We start from the raw sequence: 21,180 nt of genomic DNA on the forward strand, positions 1-21,180 counted from the left end.
AGCCTAGACTCTGAGGTCATGCTTTCCCAAACAATGTTTTTAAAGAGAAGGTCCCTAGCTGTGGGGTTGGAGATTTTTCATTCTAAGCTTGTTTTAGTTCTGAGAATAAAATCGGACAGGGATTCTCCAGGCTTCTGATGGAGGGAGAGCAGGGAGTAGGCGGGGTCTTGTGACCCTGAGGGTGGAGTTAGCCTGTTCCAGGCCTGAATGGCACAGAGGTGGACCTGCTTGTAGTACCCCACTGGCTGAGTTGCCTGTTGTGCTCCAGTAGAGAAATCTTCCTGACCAAAGAGTTCTTTAAATCTCCATGGGATGTCATCATCCCTCTCCTGGTCTTGCCTGGCTTGTTGAAGGCATTCATCATGAAAGTAGGCTTCCCATTCTAGGAACATTGGGCCAGGAAGGGCAGAACGGCAAATATCTCTCCAATCTTGGGGGGTATTTAAGTTGGCAATATGGCTCTGCAGGAGAGATTTTGTCCAGGGTGCATGAATGCCATCTTCTTTCACCGCTTGCCTAAGTTCTTTTAGGTCTGAGGCCTGGAGTGGGTACCAGTTAAGTGGTTTAGCTGGGGTAGGGTTGATATTAACTGGGAATGCTTGAGTAGTTTGAGTTATGGGTTCTGTATCAGACTCCTGAGTAGCATGGGAGGCAGGGTTAATTTTTGTATGAGAGTCCCTGAAATTGCAAAGCTGTTGAGTGATGGATGGCGGGGTATAAGGGACTATGGAATTTTGCAGGGTTTTATCTGCAGGTTCTGAAGGTCTCTCACTCTTGCGGCTTGCAGAAGGTGGAGGGGATTTATCTCTCTTTGGTTGGGGAATGAGGGGGGGAGGCAGGCGAGAGCTCCTTTGGTATTTTAGTAGAGCCTTGCCTTTAGATGGGGGAGGGGGGAGTAGGAGGGGCAGATGGTCTGTTTGGCATTTCCTCTAAGGCATAAGGGGGAAGGAGTGGGTAGATGGATTTTATCTCTCTTATCAATTGGGTAAGGGCTGCGAGGTCTGAACTAGGGTGATGGGGGAGGGGAACCTGATCTTTGGTCTCTTTTGACTGAGGGGTGTCAAAAGTTGTATTGTTTTCCATCTGTCCTGTTTTAGAGGGCCCTATATGTTGTCAAATCTCAGCTAAGATTGGCAGAAAACCATGAGGAAGCCTTTTTCCTTCTTGGGTGTTTCTGTTTTTGATAAGAAAGGCTACTCTACTCCATGAATCGGCACTGTAAATATTGTCCTCAGCCATGCATGGGGCTATCTGAAGGACCTCCTCCCAAAACAGGGAGGCTTGTTTTTTAGTTATTTTCACCCCTTGGGATTCCAGTAGGGCACATATTTGTCTGACCTGGGGTGGTTTTTTATGTGATGTGGAATTGCCCATGACAGAAAAGAGGAGAAGTGCTTTGTCCAATGGGAACGTTCCTTTGGCTTGATAGCCTCCGGGCATTCCCAAGAGCCCAAAACGTTAAGCCTGTCTGCAGATTTGAGATATTCTGGCGACCGCTCTAATAGCCTTTAACTGGTCGCTGCATTACCAGATTTTTTCTTTTTGTCATGAAGAGATTCTAGATAGAAGGTCTCCGCCAACACCCGTTATGGGCTGTCGGGATTTAAGTAGAGGTCGGAGGAGCCTTCAGCCTACACAAGGGGGTAGCCCTAGCCAGGTGGCTTCAGTTGCTCCTTCGGCTAATTTAAATCCACATGATGGCTCTGACCGAAAGTCCAGGAGGAAGTGATAGATTATTGTCTCCAGGCTTGGGGGCTTACCTTCTGCCAGTGTTAGTTCTTGCGACACTTTTCGAACTCACAATCAGGGAGGTAGAGCAGAACAGAGACGGGGCGCCCAAGTGCAGCTGGTGGCTTTGGCACAGAGAGGCCGGTGGCCTCGCGTTGGGTGGTTCGGTTCTTTGGCCTCGCGTTGGGTGGTTTGGTTCTTGCAGTCGCAAGCCCCACGTTGGTCGCGCCAGAATGTCGGGCACTGCTTGCGTCTAGGGATTACAGGTGGGCGTGTTGGCACGAGCAGAAGCGCAACAAGACCCAGGAGAGCAGCTGGCGGAACCACCGCAGTGCACTGAGGGCGGCAGTGGCTGCGCAGCCTGGGGCGCAGGGCGGCAGGTGTGGGAAACGGCGGTCACAGGCCGCCTGAGCAGGAGGAGGACTGCAGCGGCGGCGGGCGTCTTCTCTAGGCCGGGCCTGCGGGGGCGGGCCGACGGACTCTGGGGTCAGGGGCACGGAAGGCGCCGGCCAAGCTGGCCCAGGGCCCTTGGTAGCCAGCGGGACAACAGGGCTCGTGCTCCACGGCAGCCTCCGGTCGGCTCGAGACCCCCAGAGACAGGGGTGGCGGCAGCGGCGATGAGGGAGAGCGCAGCTGTGAGCTAGGGCACAGCATGCTTTTCAGTCGCGCAGAGCAGGAGGTGTTATTCCTACGTGGTAAAGGCCACGGACCTCTTTGTGGGAAGTGGAAGCTAAGAGGGCCATATATGGCTTGGGAAGTCCTGAAGCAACCTTCCGTCCTGCTGGCCCTCTTCAGACCAAGGTTTCTGGGGCTTCAAGGATTTCTACCAAGCTTTCTGGCTTCTCATAGCCTACTGCCCCACAGTCATCGGTGGGGCCCCAGAGGGGCTTCCACCGCTGTGGTGGGTCCCACATTTGGGAGGAATCTTATAGTTCCAGCTGCCTGGAGGCTTTGGCGGCGGCAGGCCCCAATAACACGAGGAAGTCCTTGGTTCCAAAAAGGTTTATTGTCATGGCAGATGATAGATGGATCTAGGCGTACCCCCCCCCCCAGAACTCAGGGCAGTCCTGAGTTATATAGGGAGGGAGAAAGGGGGAGGATTAGGGGAGGATCTGGGGGAGGAATGTTTAATTTGCTCTGCCCTCTGGCCTTCATTAATATGTAAATCCCTAGGGCCTGAGGCCTATAGCCTGGCCTATGTGACTGAACAATGTAATTCTATGGAGACCGTGACTGTTTTTCAGAATCCTGGGTTCTGGGGGGGTGCCAAACTCCTGCCGGTGCTCACGCAGAATCCTACCCAGAATCTGCAGAGTCTCGGGGTTCTAGGCACCTGCTCCACCATGACCCAGGATACCCTTATGCAGTCCCACAGTAGGATACTACTGCAGCTCCAGCCTTCCATTGACCATCAACCAAGAAGCTGCTCCTGTCAGTGAACCAAGTGACTTCTGCATCGGAAAACGTTTGGTCAGTTAAGTTCTTTCTCCAACAGTGTGCCTCAGCAAGTATTTGCCGGCAATCATGCAAGGGAAGTTCCAGATTGGCATCTGAAGGCAAGGAAGCAAGCGGGCTGTGAATGTGATCCGTTCTGGGTTGAGAGGAGGAACTGGTGTGGGTCACCGGGGCATTGGTTAACCATCTGTCTAGGGGCTGGTTTACTAAGCTCTCTATCGAGTGGGAGGTTGTGACTGACTGGTTCTGTCCCATAGTCAGCCGCTACCATACAGAGGGAGGGCAATCAGCCACATGCTGCTGGGTTAAGTTTCTTTGAGATTTAGGCCACTGGCCTTTTTCAAGGGCCCCGTGACCACTTCCTTTGCTCTCCGCTACAAACAGTTGTAAGGGCTTTGTGATGTCAGGAAGTCGAGATGTTGGGGCTGACACCAGAGCTAACTTGATTGTGTCAAAAGCAGCTTGTTCTTCCCCTCCTCAGAAACTCTTGTGGTGTCTTTGGTGAGTGGATGTGTAATATGGTCTGCTTCCTGGCTTGAGAAAGCCATCTCTGCCCATCCTCCAGGTGATATCCCAGGACTAATAGTGACTAATTTGCCCTTTTTTACTTTCTCTCCTTTCCTTAACTTCCTTCTAATGTGTCACTAAGATATTTAGCGGGGTAGACTCAGTCTATCCCATGTCCAAAAATATAAGGACTTAAGACTTTACGTTCAAGAACACAGAATGAGATAGCCAACAAACACGGAAACTGAACCCTTCAAGGCAGAGTCAGAGTGTGACTGGGCCAGAATTGCCGACCTGCTATACCCGCAGGCTCAGAAAGGAGAAGAGTCCTCCTGACTCCCTCCAGGGTAGTCTAAAAGAGTCTTCCAGAACTCCCATGGTCACTACAATGTGGCAAATCTGCCTGCCATTAACTGACCTTCTTGTTCAGTAGCCTTCTCCCTTGTTATCTCCCTTGCTTTGGAGCCAAAATGAAAGTAAAAGAACAGATTAGTACTCCCTCTCCACACTTCAGACACTCAGATCCTGGATGAGCCCCCAAATGCAAAGCCCCAGGGAGACCCCAGCCCCGAGTGAGACAAGGTTTGGATTTAGACTCAGATAGAGACTGGGACTGATGCAAAGCAAGAAGTTTATTTCTCCATGCACTAGGATCAACCTTCAGCAGTCTCTTAAGCAAGAGACCAGAGACGACCCTGATTCTAACTTATAACACCTTCTATACCTTTTTTTAGAGGGCAGATTACAGTAACAACGAGGCACTTGGTGATGGGTAGTTAGGGTGACCTTGAAAGACCCCCGAGATGGGAGACCCTCACTCAAGTTGTGGGAGATCGCAGCCACCTAATGACTCATGAGACACCGATCTTGATGCAACAGCAAGAGGTTTATTTCAGGACCAACAAGCTGGGGTCGGGACTTGTAACCCATGCAGGGGCAGAGAAGTTTGACCCCCAACACGGGGAGTGTAGGGTATTTAAAGGAGAAAACCACACACCAGGGGAGTGAGGGGGAGTTACTGGAAAATTCTAGTGGAAAGTACCAGCCCATTATTCAGTGTATGACCAGGTTCACGAATTGGTCAAGGGGGAAACATCCTGTAAGGGTTTTTCACAAGAACTCAATCTTACTCAACCATGTATTCTGTGGTCAGCCAAGTTCCTGGAACACAGAGCTCATGAATCAGCTGACCTGCACTCTTGGCTCTACTCTGTCTGCTAGTCTGTTAGGGATAAAACATTTTTTCTTATTTTCTTTCAACCTTTTGGCTGATTGGCTGGACCAATATTGTATCATCCTAGCGGAGTACCTTCATTCCCCAGAGGGCAAAGGTGAAGGCCAGTAAATTGTATGGTTTTTCTGAGAAGTGTTTTATCAGAGTTGTTTCTGATAAATTGTCCTGGAGCTAGGAACATGAAACTCTCCCTTGGGGCCTAATGCCCTTTCCTAGAGCCATCTCAGGATTGGGTCAGTTGCTTAGTCTTAGTTATATATAATACTTGTTTCACATAGGGTGTGTTCAGTAGTCTACCATTGCCTCCTGAAATCTCCTTAGATCTAGTATCTCTGTGTTGCCAACCAAATTCATTGTAACATTATGAGTTTCTCTCATCTGTGGGTAGCTGTCTTAGAATGAATGAGAAAGTCACTGTGGGCTTTCTAATAGGCTTGAACTGCCATCCTGCAATCTTGTCATAAGTTGGTATTGCAGGGCATTCTTCTGACCTGAATAGAGAAAACCTTTTATTCTGACTTAAAAGATTCTCTACTTTGGTTCTACAGCTTTAACACTAGTGTTCCTCCTCTCCTTATATAAGTCTGCTCCTTGTGAATTTGAGAGAGGACAAGATTTATTCCTTTCTTCTTTGGCCTGATTAGAGGGCACAGTAAACTGCTATTGTTAAACCTATTGTAACCCACATGCCCCATGATAACTAAAATGGAACTATACAGGGTCCAGATGCCTTCTGCTATAGTATTTTCCATTTTTTAACATGGAAAATATTCTCCTTTTTAAATCTTGCTAACTCTTTACTTCAGATGCTTTACTTTATTATATTCTATTATTAACATTTTCCTTATATTAACTATCTATACTCAATTTCTTTCCTTTCTTCAGCATCTATGTACATTTACAAATGCTTCTACTTAAATTCTCTCGATGCTTCCAAATTTACTGTATCTGCACTTAAGCTTCCCTGAACTCTGTCCTGAGGACTGGCTGTTCTGAGCATACATGACCAATTCTGAGGTCTTGAATTCTCAGTTTCTTGTGTTCAGCCCAATGTCTACACTACACCTGTGTGTCTGGGGAGATCTTGTGTCTGGACTTAATCTGGATCTTGTACCTTATGTTGGTGCACCACATATTTTGGGAGCTTTCAGGGTCCCGCTTGTGGTTCAATAATGAAGATATGGAGACATCTGTGTAGTATAAGACCACTAGCCTGGTTCTGGGGCAGTCCCTCAGCAACCCAATTAGCTCCAACCAGCCTACCTGCCCTGCTCCTAGGCTGTGAGGGCTGGAACTATAAGTGGCAGGTCGAACTTTCCCCATGGTAGTAGGCCATTTAGGGAGGAATGAGGAAAAGAGTGTCCAGATCACAAGATTCCTAAGAAATATCGGAGGTAGGTTTCTATTTCCTAATGGCTATTCACCATTAGTTTAATTTTGGGCAGCCATTTTAAGTACCTGCAGCACTGGTACCAAACCATAGGGCTGCTGTGCAACAGACCATCCTTTTGTTCATAAGGGGGACAGTCTGAGGGATCAAAGCAGGTCAGGAAGCAGGTGATGGTAAATCTGAGGAAACTGTCAGGAACTTCTAGTTTACTCACCATCAGGTAGTTTCACTGGCTTTTCCTTGATAAAGACCTAGAGATAAGAAACAATCATTTATGAGAGACCAGTGGGCTGAGGGGTAGGAGCTAGGGCCCTGAAGGAAATTCCTGCATTGGAGATGGAGACTTAGTGGGCCACGTTAAGTACTTTATACTTTCTTCCACTTGGGAAGCTTGGTTATGTGGTAACCAGCATTTGTTGAAGAGGTCATGTGCTTCCTGTTACATCTGTCAGCAAATTAAAGCCCTCTGGTTCACACCCACTGTGCCAGAGATGTGAGCAGGTTTTGGAGTAGCTGGCCAGCTGACTCTGAAGAGTGTCTGCCAGTTGGATGGAGATCTGGTGAGATAGGGCACAGTGGCCACCACCTCACGCCCACCAGACCCATAGCTGCCAAGTTTACTCTGCTCATGAAAACAGCCACAGCACTTTCCACTGGAGGAGAATGTAAAGTTCTCTCTGAGTCTATGTGGTCAAGACTCTTACTTAGAATTACGAAGTTCTCTGAAAACATTAACTTCAATTTGCTCCATTTCTCTACAGGGCATTTGAACATAATGAGGTATTTACCTGATAGTTTAAATCACATAGATTGTCTGCTCATTCCTGGGGACACTAGATCTTTCAACCATGTGTCACACAATTCTGAGTTGTCAAAATTTAGAGCTTAGCAATTAAGAGCCCTGGCTGGTTACTCTTCTTGGAGTTAGGTTCAATTCCTAGCACTCATATGGCAGTTCACAACTCTAACTCCAATCTCAGGGGGATCTGATGCCCTCTTCTGGCCCCCATGGGCACTGCATGCACATAGTACAGATATGGAGGTAAAACATACAAAAGTAAAAATTTTATAAATAAAGCCAAATTTTTCAAAAGATCTTTTAAGTTAATACTGTGGCAAATTTCAGGCTAGAGCTGACACATAGAAAACTAATGGAGCTGAATTCTACAGGTAGAGAAATTGTCATGTTCTCTATATATAATGGGACCGCCTCAAAATTCATCTGTTTCCACTATAAAGGGAACAAAGAAATCTAAAACCTTGATTCTATACACAGCTGCATACCTTCTCTTCAGGAAATTAGACCAGTTCATCTCAAGGTCCAGAGCTGCAGAAGAAACATCACAGGTCATTAGGCCTGGAACCATTATATAATAAACACAGAAACATTGAAGTGTAGACTATGTTGACATTAACTATCTTTTTGCATAAACAGAATCCTTAAAGTACTACCCAGTACACTGGGTAGGTACGTCTGCTCAGGAATATTTTAACACAATTTTAAATGCAAAGCCATATCTTTCTCTAAGTATTAACTCTCTTCATTTATTATATTTATTTTTTAGTGTGTGCACACAGGTGTGCTAGCACACACATGAAGGTCCAAGAATAACTCTAGAGAGTTGGTTCTCCCCACCAGGTCCCAGAATCAAAGGTAACCAGGCTTGGCACTGCTAAGCCCTCTCACTATGTTCCTCACGACCTTCATCTAATTTAAAAAGGATGAATGCACTGAATTCCTGCCTGTTCTGTTGGCCTCAGGTAAATCCTTTAACCCATCAGGGTAGTGTATCCAGTCAGGTTAGAGTTCTCATCCTTGGCCAAGAATTGTCCCTGGAATTATGCCTGGCAAGTCAAATTTTCCATCTAACACATCTTAAGTTCATCAGCATCCTGGACACAGCATTGCATCTGTTCAAAAGAAAAAAAAAGTCAATCACATTACACGTACCAGGCCACAGCTCTTCACACAAAGGACCTTTCTGGTGGCTACTAACTGCAGAGCTCTGATCCTCACATTCCTGACAGCTGGGTGTGGGGGGGGGGGTGTCCTGCTTTATTCCCTCAGGGCCTCTCCCAGTTTCCATTGCAGAAGCAAAGACTCTTAATGTTTAGAAACAAAATTACTAGCGATACTATTTCTTTAGGAAAGTTGAACCACTTTCTGATTTCAAAACCAGAAGCAGCATCAGACATGTCTGCTTAGGCTGAACAGGGAAGGGAAACAAATCTTAACCTTAGAACTTGTCCGCAGTCCTTAGACAGTGGTTCATGCTGCCTATCACTCAGTCAGACTTCTAACTGACTCAACACAAACCTAACCTCTACAGGAAAGAAAACTACCACCCAGGGAACTTGTTTACAAGAGTCCACAAGCCTATTTTCCATCTAAAATGGCCTTCAACAGGTACAGTGGTACATAAATGTCAATACTTAGGGTCTTGGAGCAGAAATAGTCTCTGGGCCAGCATGAGAATCTGTCTCAATAGCTTAATAATTTTTGAAAAAGATTTATTTGTTTTATATGAATACACCGTTGCTTTCTTCAGACACACCAGAAGAGGGCATCAGATCCCAATACAGATGGTTGTGAGCCACCATGTGGTTGCTGAGAATTTAGCAAGAACTGTGGAAAGGATGTAAGTAGTCTTAACCATCTCTCAAGCCCGGATATTTGTTTTTAATCTATGTCTCAACCAGTCTCCTCATAAACAGGGAGGGCTCCCGGGTGCTCACAAAACACCTACACCAGGTCTTAGGAACTCTAAATCGAGATTTCTAAATCATGGCTTAGAGGTCGCCTTGCTTAAGTGGGAATCCAGCCACTCAGATTTCTCCCCAGGACCCAAAACCCAGATAGGCTGGATCCATGTCAGGGGAAAGGTAATCCAGGGCCTGTAGGGAGAGGTCCTTGCTGGACTCGCTTGCAGGCATCGGCTCTCTGAAGATACCCTCAAACCTTAAAACAAACAAAACAAAAAGCCTCGCCTCTGTGCCAAGTGGCATTTGAAGGACACGTGGGGCTAGGATGCGGCTGCATGGGCGAAATTACCTCCGTCCTTGTTAACACTGGAACTGTCTTGCATCTTTCTACTTTCCCATCTCTGATCGCATTTACTTCCTAAGTAGGCGATGTCCCTGTCACCGGACTACTACTGGGCGGGCGGGAGCCCCCAGCGTGCCCAGGACCCGGAGCCGTCCGGACGCCGTGCCTCCACCTGGGAGAGGACAAATCCGGGCTGCGCGAGGCTGGTCGCCTTTCCCACACCCAAGGGACGCGCACGGAGCAGGGACCGGGCGGGCGAGCACGTGGTGGAGCCTTGGGATCTGAAATGCGGACGGTACACGCCAGGAGCGCGCCGCGGCGGAAAAGCAGGGCGCCAGGGCGGGACCGAGCGTAAAACTGACCGGACATTGAGCACCGGAGCTCAGCCAACCAGAGAGGCCCAGCGCCCTTCTTGCCCGCCCCTTCCCCCGGTTCCCGCCTGACTCCAGCACCGGCGCTCGCGCGCCCCCTGGCGGCACCAGAGCCTCCCTACCTGCCCCTCCCCCAGGGCAGCGGACCCACTCACTGCCCTGACTGCAGACTCTTGTCACCTCACTGAAGGTTAGAGGAGCATCTTGGTACCACTGCAGGGTGGGCATTTCTTTTTCTTCTCCGCGTGCTTCTTAGTCATATTTTGAATTTGGTACTATTCCACTTCCTTTTGTGCTTATTTTCATTTGAAGATCCATATGTAAATACCCATATGTAAAGGAATTTGATCCTCTTAAGGAAACTGTAACATCATGGAATGTGAGGACTCTCTTAAGAGGGGCTAGTGCAAGGGGAAGACCCCATGCCTAGAAATCGCACGATTAGCTGTGCACTTCCAGTGCTGGCCAGGATCTGTAAACATCTTGCCCTCGAAGCCCTTCTGTGACTCAGGAGGCATCTGTGCCTGACACAATCAGGCTTGGATATTTGGGGGTTTGTCTTGGTCTTTTGCTTGTTTGTTTGTTTGTTTGTTTTGTTGGCTTTTTTGTTTCATTTTACTTTTGCTTGTTTTCCCCTCCCCACCTTTGCCCCCAGATGTCATGTGTCTCCATGAAGTCCTGGCTGTCCTGGCACTCCCTCTTAGACCAGACTGGGCTCGAACCCACAGATCCACTTGCCTATGCCTCCCCAGTACTGGATTAAAAGCATGAGCCACCACCCTGCGGGGTGGACCCTCTTTACTAAAAGCAACTGTCCTTCTAACACGGGCAGACAGAAATCGAAAATGAGTGACAAAGGAGTAGGGAGAGATGTGATGACCTGTCCAGGAATGCCCAGGACTGTGACCACTGTGTTGGAAGACACAGGAAGGATTCCTTTCAGTGAGTTTCAGAGGTGGTCCAACTGATACCTTGATTTTGGACTTTTGGCTGCCAGCGCTGATCTAGCGTTTTTGTGAAAGCCACTAAGAGCTTTGTTAAGGCAGCCCAGGAAACTAACATAATGACTGACAGGAAGGGGTTGAGTCCTCCCAGTTGTTAAGGCTAACATCTCCTAAGGACCCTCATTTCCCTGCCCACTGCTGTTCATGTTGTTCATGCACTTGCAGCTACCTCAGTGGGTGACTGTGGAATTACTCAGGTGGTGAGGAACACCAGGGTGAACATCTTAGTCATGAATGCCCGAGTTGAGGGACTTTTTTGCTAGACATTTATAAACTCATAAGGCAAACCAATGTTCCCATTACCCAAAGAGCTTACATTCTGTTCTAAAGCAGGAGTTCTCCAGAGGGAAAACTAATGGGAGGAGTTAGGATTGGGAGTCAGGAAACCAGGTAATTCCATGCTTCCTCTAGGGTGGTCTACAAGCCAAAGAAACACTGAGGGGCCACACCAGGGCCCTCTGCCCTGTTTTTTTTTTTTGTTGTTGTTGTTTTGTTTTGTTTTACACATATTTGCTTTTACCCACAATTTCTCCCAGGGATTTTAAACCTTGAGGTGTTCTACTAGATGGAACATTTGCGTTAGAAGGATGGAATTTGTTTTTTATGTCAAATACTATGACTGGTGGTTGGAGGTGTGTATGGGTTATTTTCATTATTTATTTTCATTGTGTGAAAACCACCATGGCCAAGATAACTTATAGAAGAGTTTATGTGGGTTTACGGTTCCTGAGTCCATGATGGAGGAGAAGGCAGGGCAGGAGGAACAGGAAGCTGAGGCCTCAAACCTTGAACTGGAAGCACAAAGCAGAGAGAGAGATTTAGGAATCACACAAGTCTTTAAACTCTTTTTTTTTTTTTAATTTTTCGAGACAGGGTTTCTCTGTATAGCCCTGGCTGTCCTGGAACTCACTCTGTCTGGGGGCCTACAACCCAGCACTCAGGAAGAAGCAGGACAGATGTCCTGGAACTCACTCTGTCTGGGGGCCTACAACCCAGGACTCAGGAAGAGGCAGGACAGTCTAAAAAGATCAAGGCCAACCTAGTTGCATAGCAAGATCTTGCTTACCTCACAAAATAAGAAATGGCAGCAAGGAATAATACTCTGTCATTTATGTACATAACAGTGCTCCTCAACCTCCCTAATGCATGACCCTTTAATACAGTTCCTCATGGTGAGGTGATCCCCAACCATAAAATTATTTTGTTGCTAATTTGTAACTGTAATTTTGCTAATGTTATGAATCACAATCTACATATTTGATACACAGTAACTGAGTACTCATGCCCTAGGACCCAGCAATGTTTTGTTTTCAGGATCTTGATCTGGTAAAAGCACACTTTCTATCATGGAGGTAACACCCCTCAAATATTCTCTCTTCTGGCTTGACCTTCACTTACCCAGTGAACTATGTGTACAGCAGAAATCTCAGAGCATTGGCAGTGTTTGGCAGTGTGTTAGGATCAGGGACAGTCTTTTCCCAGCTCCACACTCTGCTAGATCACCTTCTGGGCTCCTGCATAGCCCTTCTTCATCCCCTTCCAGAGAAAGGAATTCAGTAAGATTCTGTGTTGATGTAAATGTTGACAAGAATCTAAGGTAGTCCATAACTCACCATTCTCTGTCTGTCTCTCACTGGGAACCCAGTAAAGGCTCTCTTTGATGGGGGAGGAGGAAGCAGGGTAAGGGGCCCTCTGAACACCACTGAATGAAGAATCATTTGGATCCACATATCAACTTTAAACCTCCGTGCTTTTTTTACAGGACTAGTTGAAAGGGAATCATGTTCCCCATTCATCATGTATGATGATGTCCCCGGCCCTAACCCAGTGTAAGTTTCCTGTCCTCTCTTACAGTGCGGTATGGCAGTTGACACCAGCAGTTCTTCCTTCTTGAAGGAGGTCTGCTGTCAGTCTGGAAACTTTGAGGCTTCATTTCCTGACCCCTTCTCACTGCCTAGTTGGGTTGGGGCTGGGTGGGACTGGCTCAGTTCTGAAGTTACAAGCTTTAGTAATAAAAACTGATTTAGTAGTAATAAAACTGATTCTCCTCCCTGAGTTGGTTCCTCATGTGATGTGGGAAGAGAGTGTACTATCACGTTCCTGGAGCCCACCCATGTCTTGACCCACATCCCCAGATGTAAACCTCTCATGTCCTCGTGGACTAGTAGATACTGATATGGGGATGTGTTGTCACAGATCAAGGAGCCCACTCATGGGCTCTTGTGCATATGTGCACACTTCAGTGTGTTGCTGCAGGGCAGTGAGGACAGAAAGCAACAGCAGGCATTATGATGTTTAAGTGGTCACTATAGTTGAGTACATTTGTAATTAGGGTTATTGAGAGGTTTGACATGTATAGGTCTCTTCCAGGACAGCTTGCCTGTTCTCAGAAGCTAGGCTTGTTTGTGAGCCAAGAGAATGTCTGCCCTTGATAAGGCAGGATGGTTTCATCCTCTTGGCTACGTAGGCAGCTGGAGGATGCACAGTGCCTGTACCCTGGATACCCCTGAAACCATGTTCTTGTTTATGATCTCAGCAGGGCTAGTAAATAGTTCACATAAAGGTTTATAGTTTACAAGTGTCAGCCTTTAGGATGAATGGGAACAACATAGAAGATGCTGCATAGTTAATGCACAGGTCACCTTTGTGGATAAGAACTTCTGTGTAAAAACGTTTGGGAGGGGTGGGCCATGCAGGCCCATGTTGCAGTCTCTGTTATATATACACATGTGCACACTCAGCAAACTCTGTCTTCAGGTACTCATTTTCTACATTAATTTTAGAAAAGCAGATCAGATATTAAATGAAACTGATGTATGCCAATCAAGGCTTCTGGCTGGAATGATACAGCTCACTACCTCAGACATCGGAAGTGGATAACTATCTCCAAGGAAGGAGTTCCTGTGGGAGCTGATGGAATTTCAAGATGTATTCAGCAGATCATTAACCTTTAATGGTTGGAATGTATTAAATATGTTTTAAATATTAATGTTATGCTAGCTGACACTTCCTATAAAGTATTGTAGACTGAATATGTATGTTCTCTGAAATGCGTGCAGGGGTCTTTGGGAGGCAGTTAATGGGGCCACAGGGTGGAGCCCATAGAATGGGATCAGTGACTTTTTTATGTCGCCTGTCATTTTTTAAAAATTTACATTTTACTTATTCACTTTATATCCCCCTCACTGGCCCCCCTCCTGGTTATTCCCTCCCACAATCCTTCCCCCTCCTCCATCCTTTTCTCCTCTGAGGGGGTGGGGCTCCCCTGGGTATCCTCCACCTGGTACTTCAGGTCACTTCGAGGCTAGGTGCTTCCTCTCTCACTGAGGCCAGACAAGTAACAATTTGCTCCCCATCCCCAGCTGCTCCTACACTCTACCCCATGGTAGAGTAGCATGTACAAAATTAAAAATAAAAATAGGGACAAGCATGGTTTCACACCCTTTACTCTATTGTCTATGGTACTGGGTTATAGCATCCTTCACCAACACAAATAGTTTTTCCTCTTTGATAGATTAATCTAACAATCATGTTCATTATTATTGTTGTCTATACCTTTGTTAGTCAGCGTGATGCCTTTAAGAATATAAGAGATTTCTGTGCCATTTTCATTGCTGTGTATGCAAGCAAAAGGAGAACAAAGGTAGAAAGCTCTTCAAGAAATGGAAAAGAAGGAGATGTCACAAGGGGTCCCACGTGCTCGCCTCACAGGCTCCATGGCCCGATGTTGATCCCTGGGGCCCATATGTCGTCCTCTTGGCTCCACACAGCCTATGGCATGTGTATGACTACATTCCCAGCATCTGTTGTCAGGTAGCTCCCAGCTCCCAGAATTGCGGGTTCAGGGTGATTCCACTCCTCTGGCTGCTGCACTCAGGTGCACATACCGAACACACAGCTTACACAAAATTAAAAAATAAAACATAGGGACTAGCATGGTTTCACATACCTTTAATCCTGGCTCTTGGGAGACAGAGGTAGGCTGAGTTTGAGGCCAGCCTGCTCTACAAATCGAGTTCCAGGATAGCCAGGGCTATACAGAGGAACTCTATCTTGAAAAAGCAAACCAAACCAACTCCCTTTCCCTCTCCCTCCCCCATAAAAAGAAAGAAGAGTGGAGGCAGGAGGATCGTCCTCAGCTACACACTGAGTTGGAGTTTAACTTTAGGTTAAATGAGACCCTGTCTCAAAAAAAAAAAAGTCTCTATGACTGTCTGTGGTGCTAAGGGAGTATCCTCCTGTGATGCTCTGGTGACAACCACTGTTTTCTCTTGACCTCAACTGGAAATCCCGACTTCCAAGGCCTCACTAACACTCTCCATGCCTTAGTTTGCTTTCTATTGCTGTGAGAAGCACCATGACCAAAAGCAGCTCAAAAGGAAAGGGTTTACTGTATCTGACAGCTCACAGTCCTCATGACAGAAGGCAGGGCAGGAGATCAGAAGGAAAGGGTTTACTGTATCTGACAGCTCACAGTCCTCATGACAGAAGGCAGGGCAGGAGCTCAAGGCAGAAATCCTGAGGCAGGAACTGAACTAGAAGCCATGGAAGAACACTGCTTGCTGGCCTGCTCTCTGTGACGTGCTTTCTTATATCACCTGCCTTACACTAGGTGGACTTGTCCAGTTGTGGCATTGCCCACCTTGGGCTGGCCCTTCCATATCAAGAAAATGCCCACAGATTTGCTTACAGGAAATCTGATGGAGACAAGCTCTAGTCACCAGGCTTGGTGGCAAGAGTTGTCACCCACAGAACCACCCTGCCAGCCTGCCATTTATACATTTATACCTAAAACATTTCTCTGTGCCCCAGCAGACTGAGCACACTTCCTCCCAGGGCCTCTAGCTCAGCTCTTCCTTCTCTCCTGGGATGGCATCTTCCCCAGAGAGGTTTGCTGAATGGCTCGGCTAAAACCACAACCCTTTCCTCCCCATCCCCATTCTCTTACTTGTTGAATTTTCTTCACAGCATTTATCATGATTAACATTTTTGTGATGTTAGAATTTATAATAAAACTGTGCATTTGGTCTTTTTCAACTCTGGCACAGAGCTCCTAAAACACTTGAATTTTGTAAATGACAAGAAACAGCTGCTGGGGGTTAGGGAGATGGCTCAGTGCTTACAGCACTAACAGCTCTTCCAGAGGCTGTGGATTCAATTCCCAGCACCCACTTGTGTAGAACCGTGAAAGGATAGCATGATTTCTGGTTGAGCACTGGCTAGAAATCACCGGAGACCCCAGGTGATCCTAAGGGACAGCATGAATTTCGCCATGCTCCCAGACTACAGGCTCCTGACACGAGGCCACAGACAGGCTCAGGACAATGGCCCCTAGCCCCTCCACAGGTAGAGGGCGTGACTACAGGCCACATAGCCTCCATATTAATGAGATACCTAAAGGCCAGAGGGGCATAGCCAATTAAACATTCCTTCCCAGACCCTCCTCCTTGCAAAAGGTATTTAACCTCAGACCCACCCTGAGAATAATGGATATAGTTTTCATCCATTTTCTGCCATGACAAAAAAACATCTTAAGACCATGGACTATTTTCCTTCCTTGGAATCTAACATAGGAACTAGTGGAACAGGTCTTTATCCACAGAGCCTCTGTCTAATCTCTGGTAGAAGAACTCTCTGCATTCCCAACTGCTGGAGACCACCAACCCAGCCACCCAAGCCAAGCCAGCCACCAAGAACTCTACTCTCTGAGGGACACAGCTTCTCCCCTTCCCCACTTTGGCTGCGGGCAAATTTAGCCCATATGCCCTCACTTCGTTCTTGGCCCTTCCATGGCCCACTCCAGCAGTGCCTGGTAGCCCAAGGGACTGAGAACCAGCCAGTTCCTGCCTGCCTTTTGGCTGGACCCCCAAACCAAGAGCTGCAACTCCCCGCAGGACCTCAGACTGCTTCCTAGCCCCGAGTAGAGTTCCATGGATTCACATACCCCGATGCCCGCCAGGCACCAGCGTGGAGTGAGCACAGTCAAATTCCCGCACCTCTGTCCCCATGAGAGGCCCTAGCCACTTGTTGAGACAGACACAGGACCCACACATCCACCCAACAATAGGTCCCACACATACTACAACCCAACACATTTGTAGTACATAACTGCCTGCAACTCTAGTTCTAGAGGGGCTGACTTTCCTGGCCAGCATGAGCGCTGTACACATATGATACACAGGCATCTATGCAGGCAAAATACAGACATAGAAGAAAAACAAAGTTATTCATAAAAAGTCCCCTCCAGGTTCTTAGATGACCACAGCATTGGCCTAATTGCCAGGGAAACTAGCCAGTGTAGGATGGGAGGACTAGAGTTTCAGTGTCACTTCAGGAAGCAAGAAGGAAGCCAACATCAGAATTTGGTCATTCATGCCTCTGTGGCAGAACCTCTATAAAACCTCTAGACTATGGGGCCTAGTGACTACACTGAGGTGCTGCTTTGTCTGGAAATTCTAGTTTTCTCCCTCTAACTTTCTTTATGCACCCCTTCAGTCTGGCTATCCCTGAAGTACATACTGTATAATAAACCTGACAATGGTGCTGTTCCCTGTGCTGTGAGCTACTCTCACACTTTTACATCTGAGGGTGGGAGCTATAGGAATTCCTGACGGAAAACAAGTTGATAAGAAGAAATCTGGGCATGTGATGAATTTGGAATAGGAGCAGTGTTGACACCAGCTCTGTGGACAGAATTATACTGTAGGACACTGGGGGGACATCAGAGCCTAGGTGGTGTGGGTTTAATAACAAAGACTTGAAAGGAGACTTCCCTAAAGGGACTGACTTTCCACTTAGGTCTAACAGGTCAACACTTGGCATCTCTGTCTTCACTTAGGTCTAATGGGTAACTAATCAGAATTAAACACTTGGCATCTCTGCCTCCATTTTGAATTTGCTCACTTTGTCAGCCTCCTGTGTCATTACCTTGAATCCTAGGAGCTACAGATCTGATAAAGATTTTGTGTGGACAGTCTTCACTGTTGCTTAGGCAGCAGTGACCCTTATCACAACAGGGTTCCCCCTGACTAGTCCTGAGATAATGATAAACCAAACCACAGTTTGACCAAGACTCATTAATTCGGCATACGTCCCAATTCCTGCCCCCATATTAATGAGTGTTCAGGTCAGTATTCCCCTCTACAGTGGAGACATCATGCTTAATATTGTAATGTCTTTCAATACAGTTATTACCTTAATCTCTCTCAATATTGATATATTGATTACATTTCGTTCCTTCCTCTTTACTAATAGTTTTCCTTTTGGTTTCTGGGTCAAATGGTGGCTAGATACAATTTGTTGGATCTCTTGCCATGTCCTGCTGCACTCTCAGAGGGCACCAGAGGGACTCCTATGTGTTATAATTGTAGGTTCTCAGATTTTCTTATTACATGCTGAAGACACCACTGTGTACTGACCACCATTTGTCATTGAGAAATCTGAATCAATGTGCTTGATACTTGTACCATACTAAGTATGGTTGTTCAGCTTCTACTGTTGGAAGATTTTAGACTGAACTCTCATGGCAAGGCAATCAGACACATTTGATACTTGGTGTGTCATATTGTTGAGGAAATTGTGGTCTACTGTTTATTTTCCCACTCTTTATGTTCCCCTTTTTGGCATTAAGCCTTCCCTCTGCTGTCTTGATGCTGAGCTACTTCCTGCCCTTTGTCCTCTGGATGATCCTTCTTTTCAGTTTGCAGCCAGATCCACAGTCCAGTTAAACGCTCACTGACATCCTTCTGCCTAATAGATGCATCTTCTGGGTGTACAAATTGGCATCTCTCACAAATTGGAACTCTCTTCATGAGTTGTCTGACTGCCTATAAGGGTCTGTTATTTTTGTGTTCCTCTTGGTCCTCACTTCCTGCTGTTATTCTTCCCTCAGTCTGGCATGCCTTAATGCTCCAGTTGCTTGTGATGTCATGCTTTCACTGGAGATTCAGTGTACATTTACTCGTCCACTGACGTCCAACTTTGTGAACCAGCGAGTTACAGGACTACAGGTGAGAGGTAACTTACAGAATCAGAAATGATTCAAAGACAGCTGCATCACCAAAGCTCACCTTAGCACAAGTGACAACTCACAAAGCTGGGGACACTGCATAGCCTGCAGGCAGCTCAGTAGGTTGCAGAGTGTCCTTTCCAGGTACCTCTGCTCTACACCTCTTCCAGGCAGCTCAGCTGGTTTCTGCTTCTTCCAGGCAGCTGGTCTGGTCTCAGAGTCTTCTTTGCAGCTCAGCCTGTCTGAGACCTCTTGGCACCTCTGCTCCTATGAATCTGGTCAGTTTCAGGACTTCCTGAAGCTACTTAGAGTTTTTTAACTTCTTGCTTTGAGAAGGCTAGGCTAACACCATGACAGGCTTCAAATTGGCAGTTCAGGAGACTGGGCTTAAATCTCTATTTCCAAGAACTAGGCAAGTCCAGGCCTCAGAAGCTTCCCTGCCACTTGTTCTAAGGACAATGGGTCAGCAACAGTTTCCAGACTTCCAGAGAAACAGACTCCAGGCCCCTAGGACCAAGCAATGGTTCTGGAATATCCCTAGAGATGGAGAAGCAAGATGAAGGGCTCTTGTCTCCAGGCATTTCCTTCACTCCAGAAAACACACTGAGAGGCCAGGGAGCGACACTGTGGGAGGAATGACGAGTCCAGATCATGAATCAATCACCCCAGTACTGTCTGTGAGTCTCACACCCCATACCTGATGGAGACACGGCTATGCCACCCTGCTGAAGACTGTCCACTTACCGAGCTGCCCTTTAGCCAGGGACCAGATTCTTACATGCACTCAGTTTTAGAATATTTATTTGATTTATTTACATAATTAGTAGAAAGGAGTTCTTAAAAATATTACATTTGCTTTTAGAAATAACAGAAAGTAAAACTGGCTAGAGTCATGTTCCACAATTTCAGAAAGGCATATCCATCCTTCCAGAGGAGGGATTTTCACTGCCCATAATGGAAACTTGTAAGCAGCTGTTGACAGAGGGTCAGTGATGCAGATGAAGCTAAGAGCCCTTCTAAGCTTTCCAGATTTTCTTTGTGATCACTGTTTACTTCTGAGGCCAGTGGAAAGGGTTCTGAAAGTAAAAGGCACCTCGAGTAAAACCAGACTGTACCCAATAAAAGCTACAGGCTTATATCAAGGGGAGGCCTCCCCTGAAAAATGCTGACAGACTAATCATAAAAGCCATTGTAAAGCCGGGCAGTGGTGGCGCACGCCTTTAATCCCAGCACTTGGGAGGCAGAGGCAGGTGGATTTCTGAGTTCGAGGCCAGCCTGGTCTACAGAGTAAGTTCCAGGATGGCCAGGGCTACACGGAGAAACCCTGTCTTGAAAAACCAAAAACAATAACAAAAACAAAAAAAAAAACCCCAAAAAACAAAAAACAAAACCAAAAAAAAAGCCACTGCAAGCTAAGATGTATATAAATGCTTACCTGAATCTAATGCATAGTCACACAACAAAACCATGCTGTGTTTAACCTGTGGATGTCTTGTTATCATTGAAACCAACATGAGTACTGTGTGTTAAGTGTGCAATTGCTAATTTCCAGTCAAGATCTGTCCGCTGCATTTGCTCTTGACATGAACCATTGTGCAACCCTATCACGAACTCATAAGATTCTTGTTTGTACTTCAGGTGCGCAGCAAAACCTAAAACTACAACTTTAAACCAAAGCCCCCTTTACTGTTATAAAGCTGCAGAGCTGATACCGTACTAGAATTTGAGCACCTAATGGATATTCTGACCAATTTATATTTTCTGAGCTATAATTAGGATCCTCAGGATGTGTGGGTGTACAAATATTGCAAAGTATTTAAGCTGATAAAAACTTTACAAAATACAAATAATCCTTTACTATAAAAGTTTCAAATTCCAAACATGAGTCAGCACTTAAAAAAGACCAGAGCAGGAGGTCAGAGGCAGGCCTGCCCCATCTCATCGCAGCCAGCTTGTGTTTAGCTGGGTCTGGTTCTTGATGCTGGTGTCCATTTTGAGCACTTCTCGAATGGCCATGGTGGCGTAAGTAGAAGGAGGAAGAGAAAAGTCCATCTTCAGAGCCCTGTATTTGCCTTCTGCCAGGCAAGAAAAAAGACCACCATTAAAGACCGAAGATAGCTGCAGGTGGACCAAAGATCACAGGACTCCACCAAAAGGACACCCCCCAAAAGGGCGAAGAGAACCAACCCTCTAAAATTGTCCTCTGAACTTCACATGTATGTGATGTGCTGTGCACGCACAGACCCACAAGAAAACACTTCACATCGTGCTGACTTACCAGAAGCAAAGACTGGCGGTGGTTTTCCCTCTAGGTTGTCCACATCCGTGTTGAAAAGTGGAATTTTAGGATCATCATATGCAACAACTTCCCTTCAAAACACAGAGAAGTAAGCATGAATGGACATCAGAAACACAGAGAGGTGAGCACAGAGAGGTG

General features: G+C 46.5%; 1 protein-coding gene, 1 long non-coding RNA gene and 1 other non-coding gene across 4 annotated transcripts in view; all 3 read right to left on the reverse strand.

The window, feature by feature from the left end:
* Positions 1 to 4,432: 4,432 nt before the first annotated feature.
* Positions 4,433 to 9,638, reverse strand: LOC114630038. The gene is made up of 3 exons (XR_003712755.1): positions 9,367 to 9,638; positions 7,599 to 8,225; positions 4,433 to 6,565 (listed from the first exon to the last, which is right to left on the reverse strand). It is a non-coding gene; the product is annotated as an uncharacterized LOC114630038 (long non-coding RNA).
* On the reverse strand, positions 8,067 to 8,137 carry LOC114630067. Its single transcript, XR_003712766.1, has one exon. It is a non-coding gene; the product is annotated as a small nucleolar RNA SNORD93 (small nucleolar RNA).
* A 10,937-nt stretch (positions 9,639 to 20,575) lies between the features above and the next one.
* Positions 20,576 to 21,180, reverse strand: part of Pus7 (pseudouridine synthase 7) — a 40,960-nt gene continuing 40,355 nt past the window's right edge. Inside the window, exons 14-15 of one of the 2 annotated variants that reach the window (XM_028778106.1) lie at positions 21,022 to 21,113; positions 20,576 to 20,818 (exon numbers count right to left, since the gene is read on the reverse strand). In XM_028778106.1, the coding sequence (XP_028633939.1) occupies positions 20,682 to 20,818; positions 21,022 to 21,113 (229 nt within the window). In that variant the 3' untranslated portion in view covers positions 20,576 to 20,681. The remainder of the gene's footprint in view (positions 20,819 to 21,021; positions 21,114 to 21,180) is intronic. The other variant, XM_028778105.1, reaches the window with a different exon arrangement.

Source organism: Grammomys surdaster, unplaced genomic scaffold (genome assembly GCF_004785775.1).
Source record: "Grammomys surdaster isolate TR1022 unplaced genomic scaffold, NIH_TR_1.0 325, whole genome shotgun sequence".
Lineage (NCBI taxonomy): Eukaryota > Metazoa > Chordata > Mammalia > Rodentia > Muridae > Grammomys > Grammomys surdaster.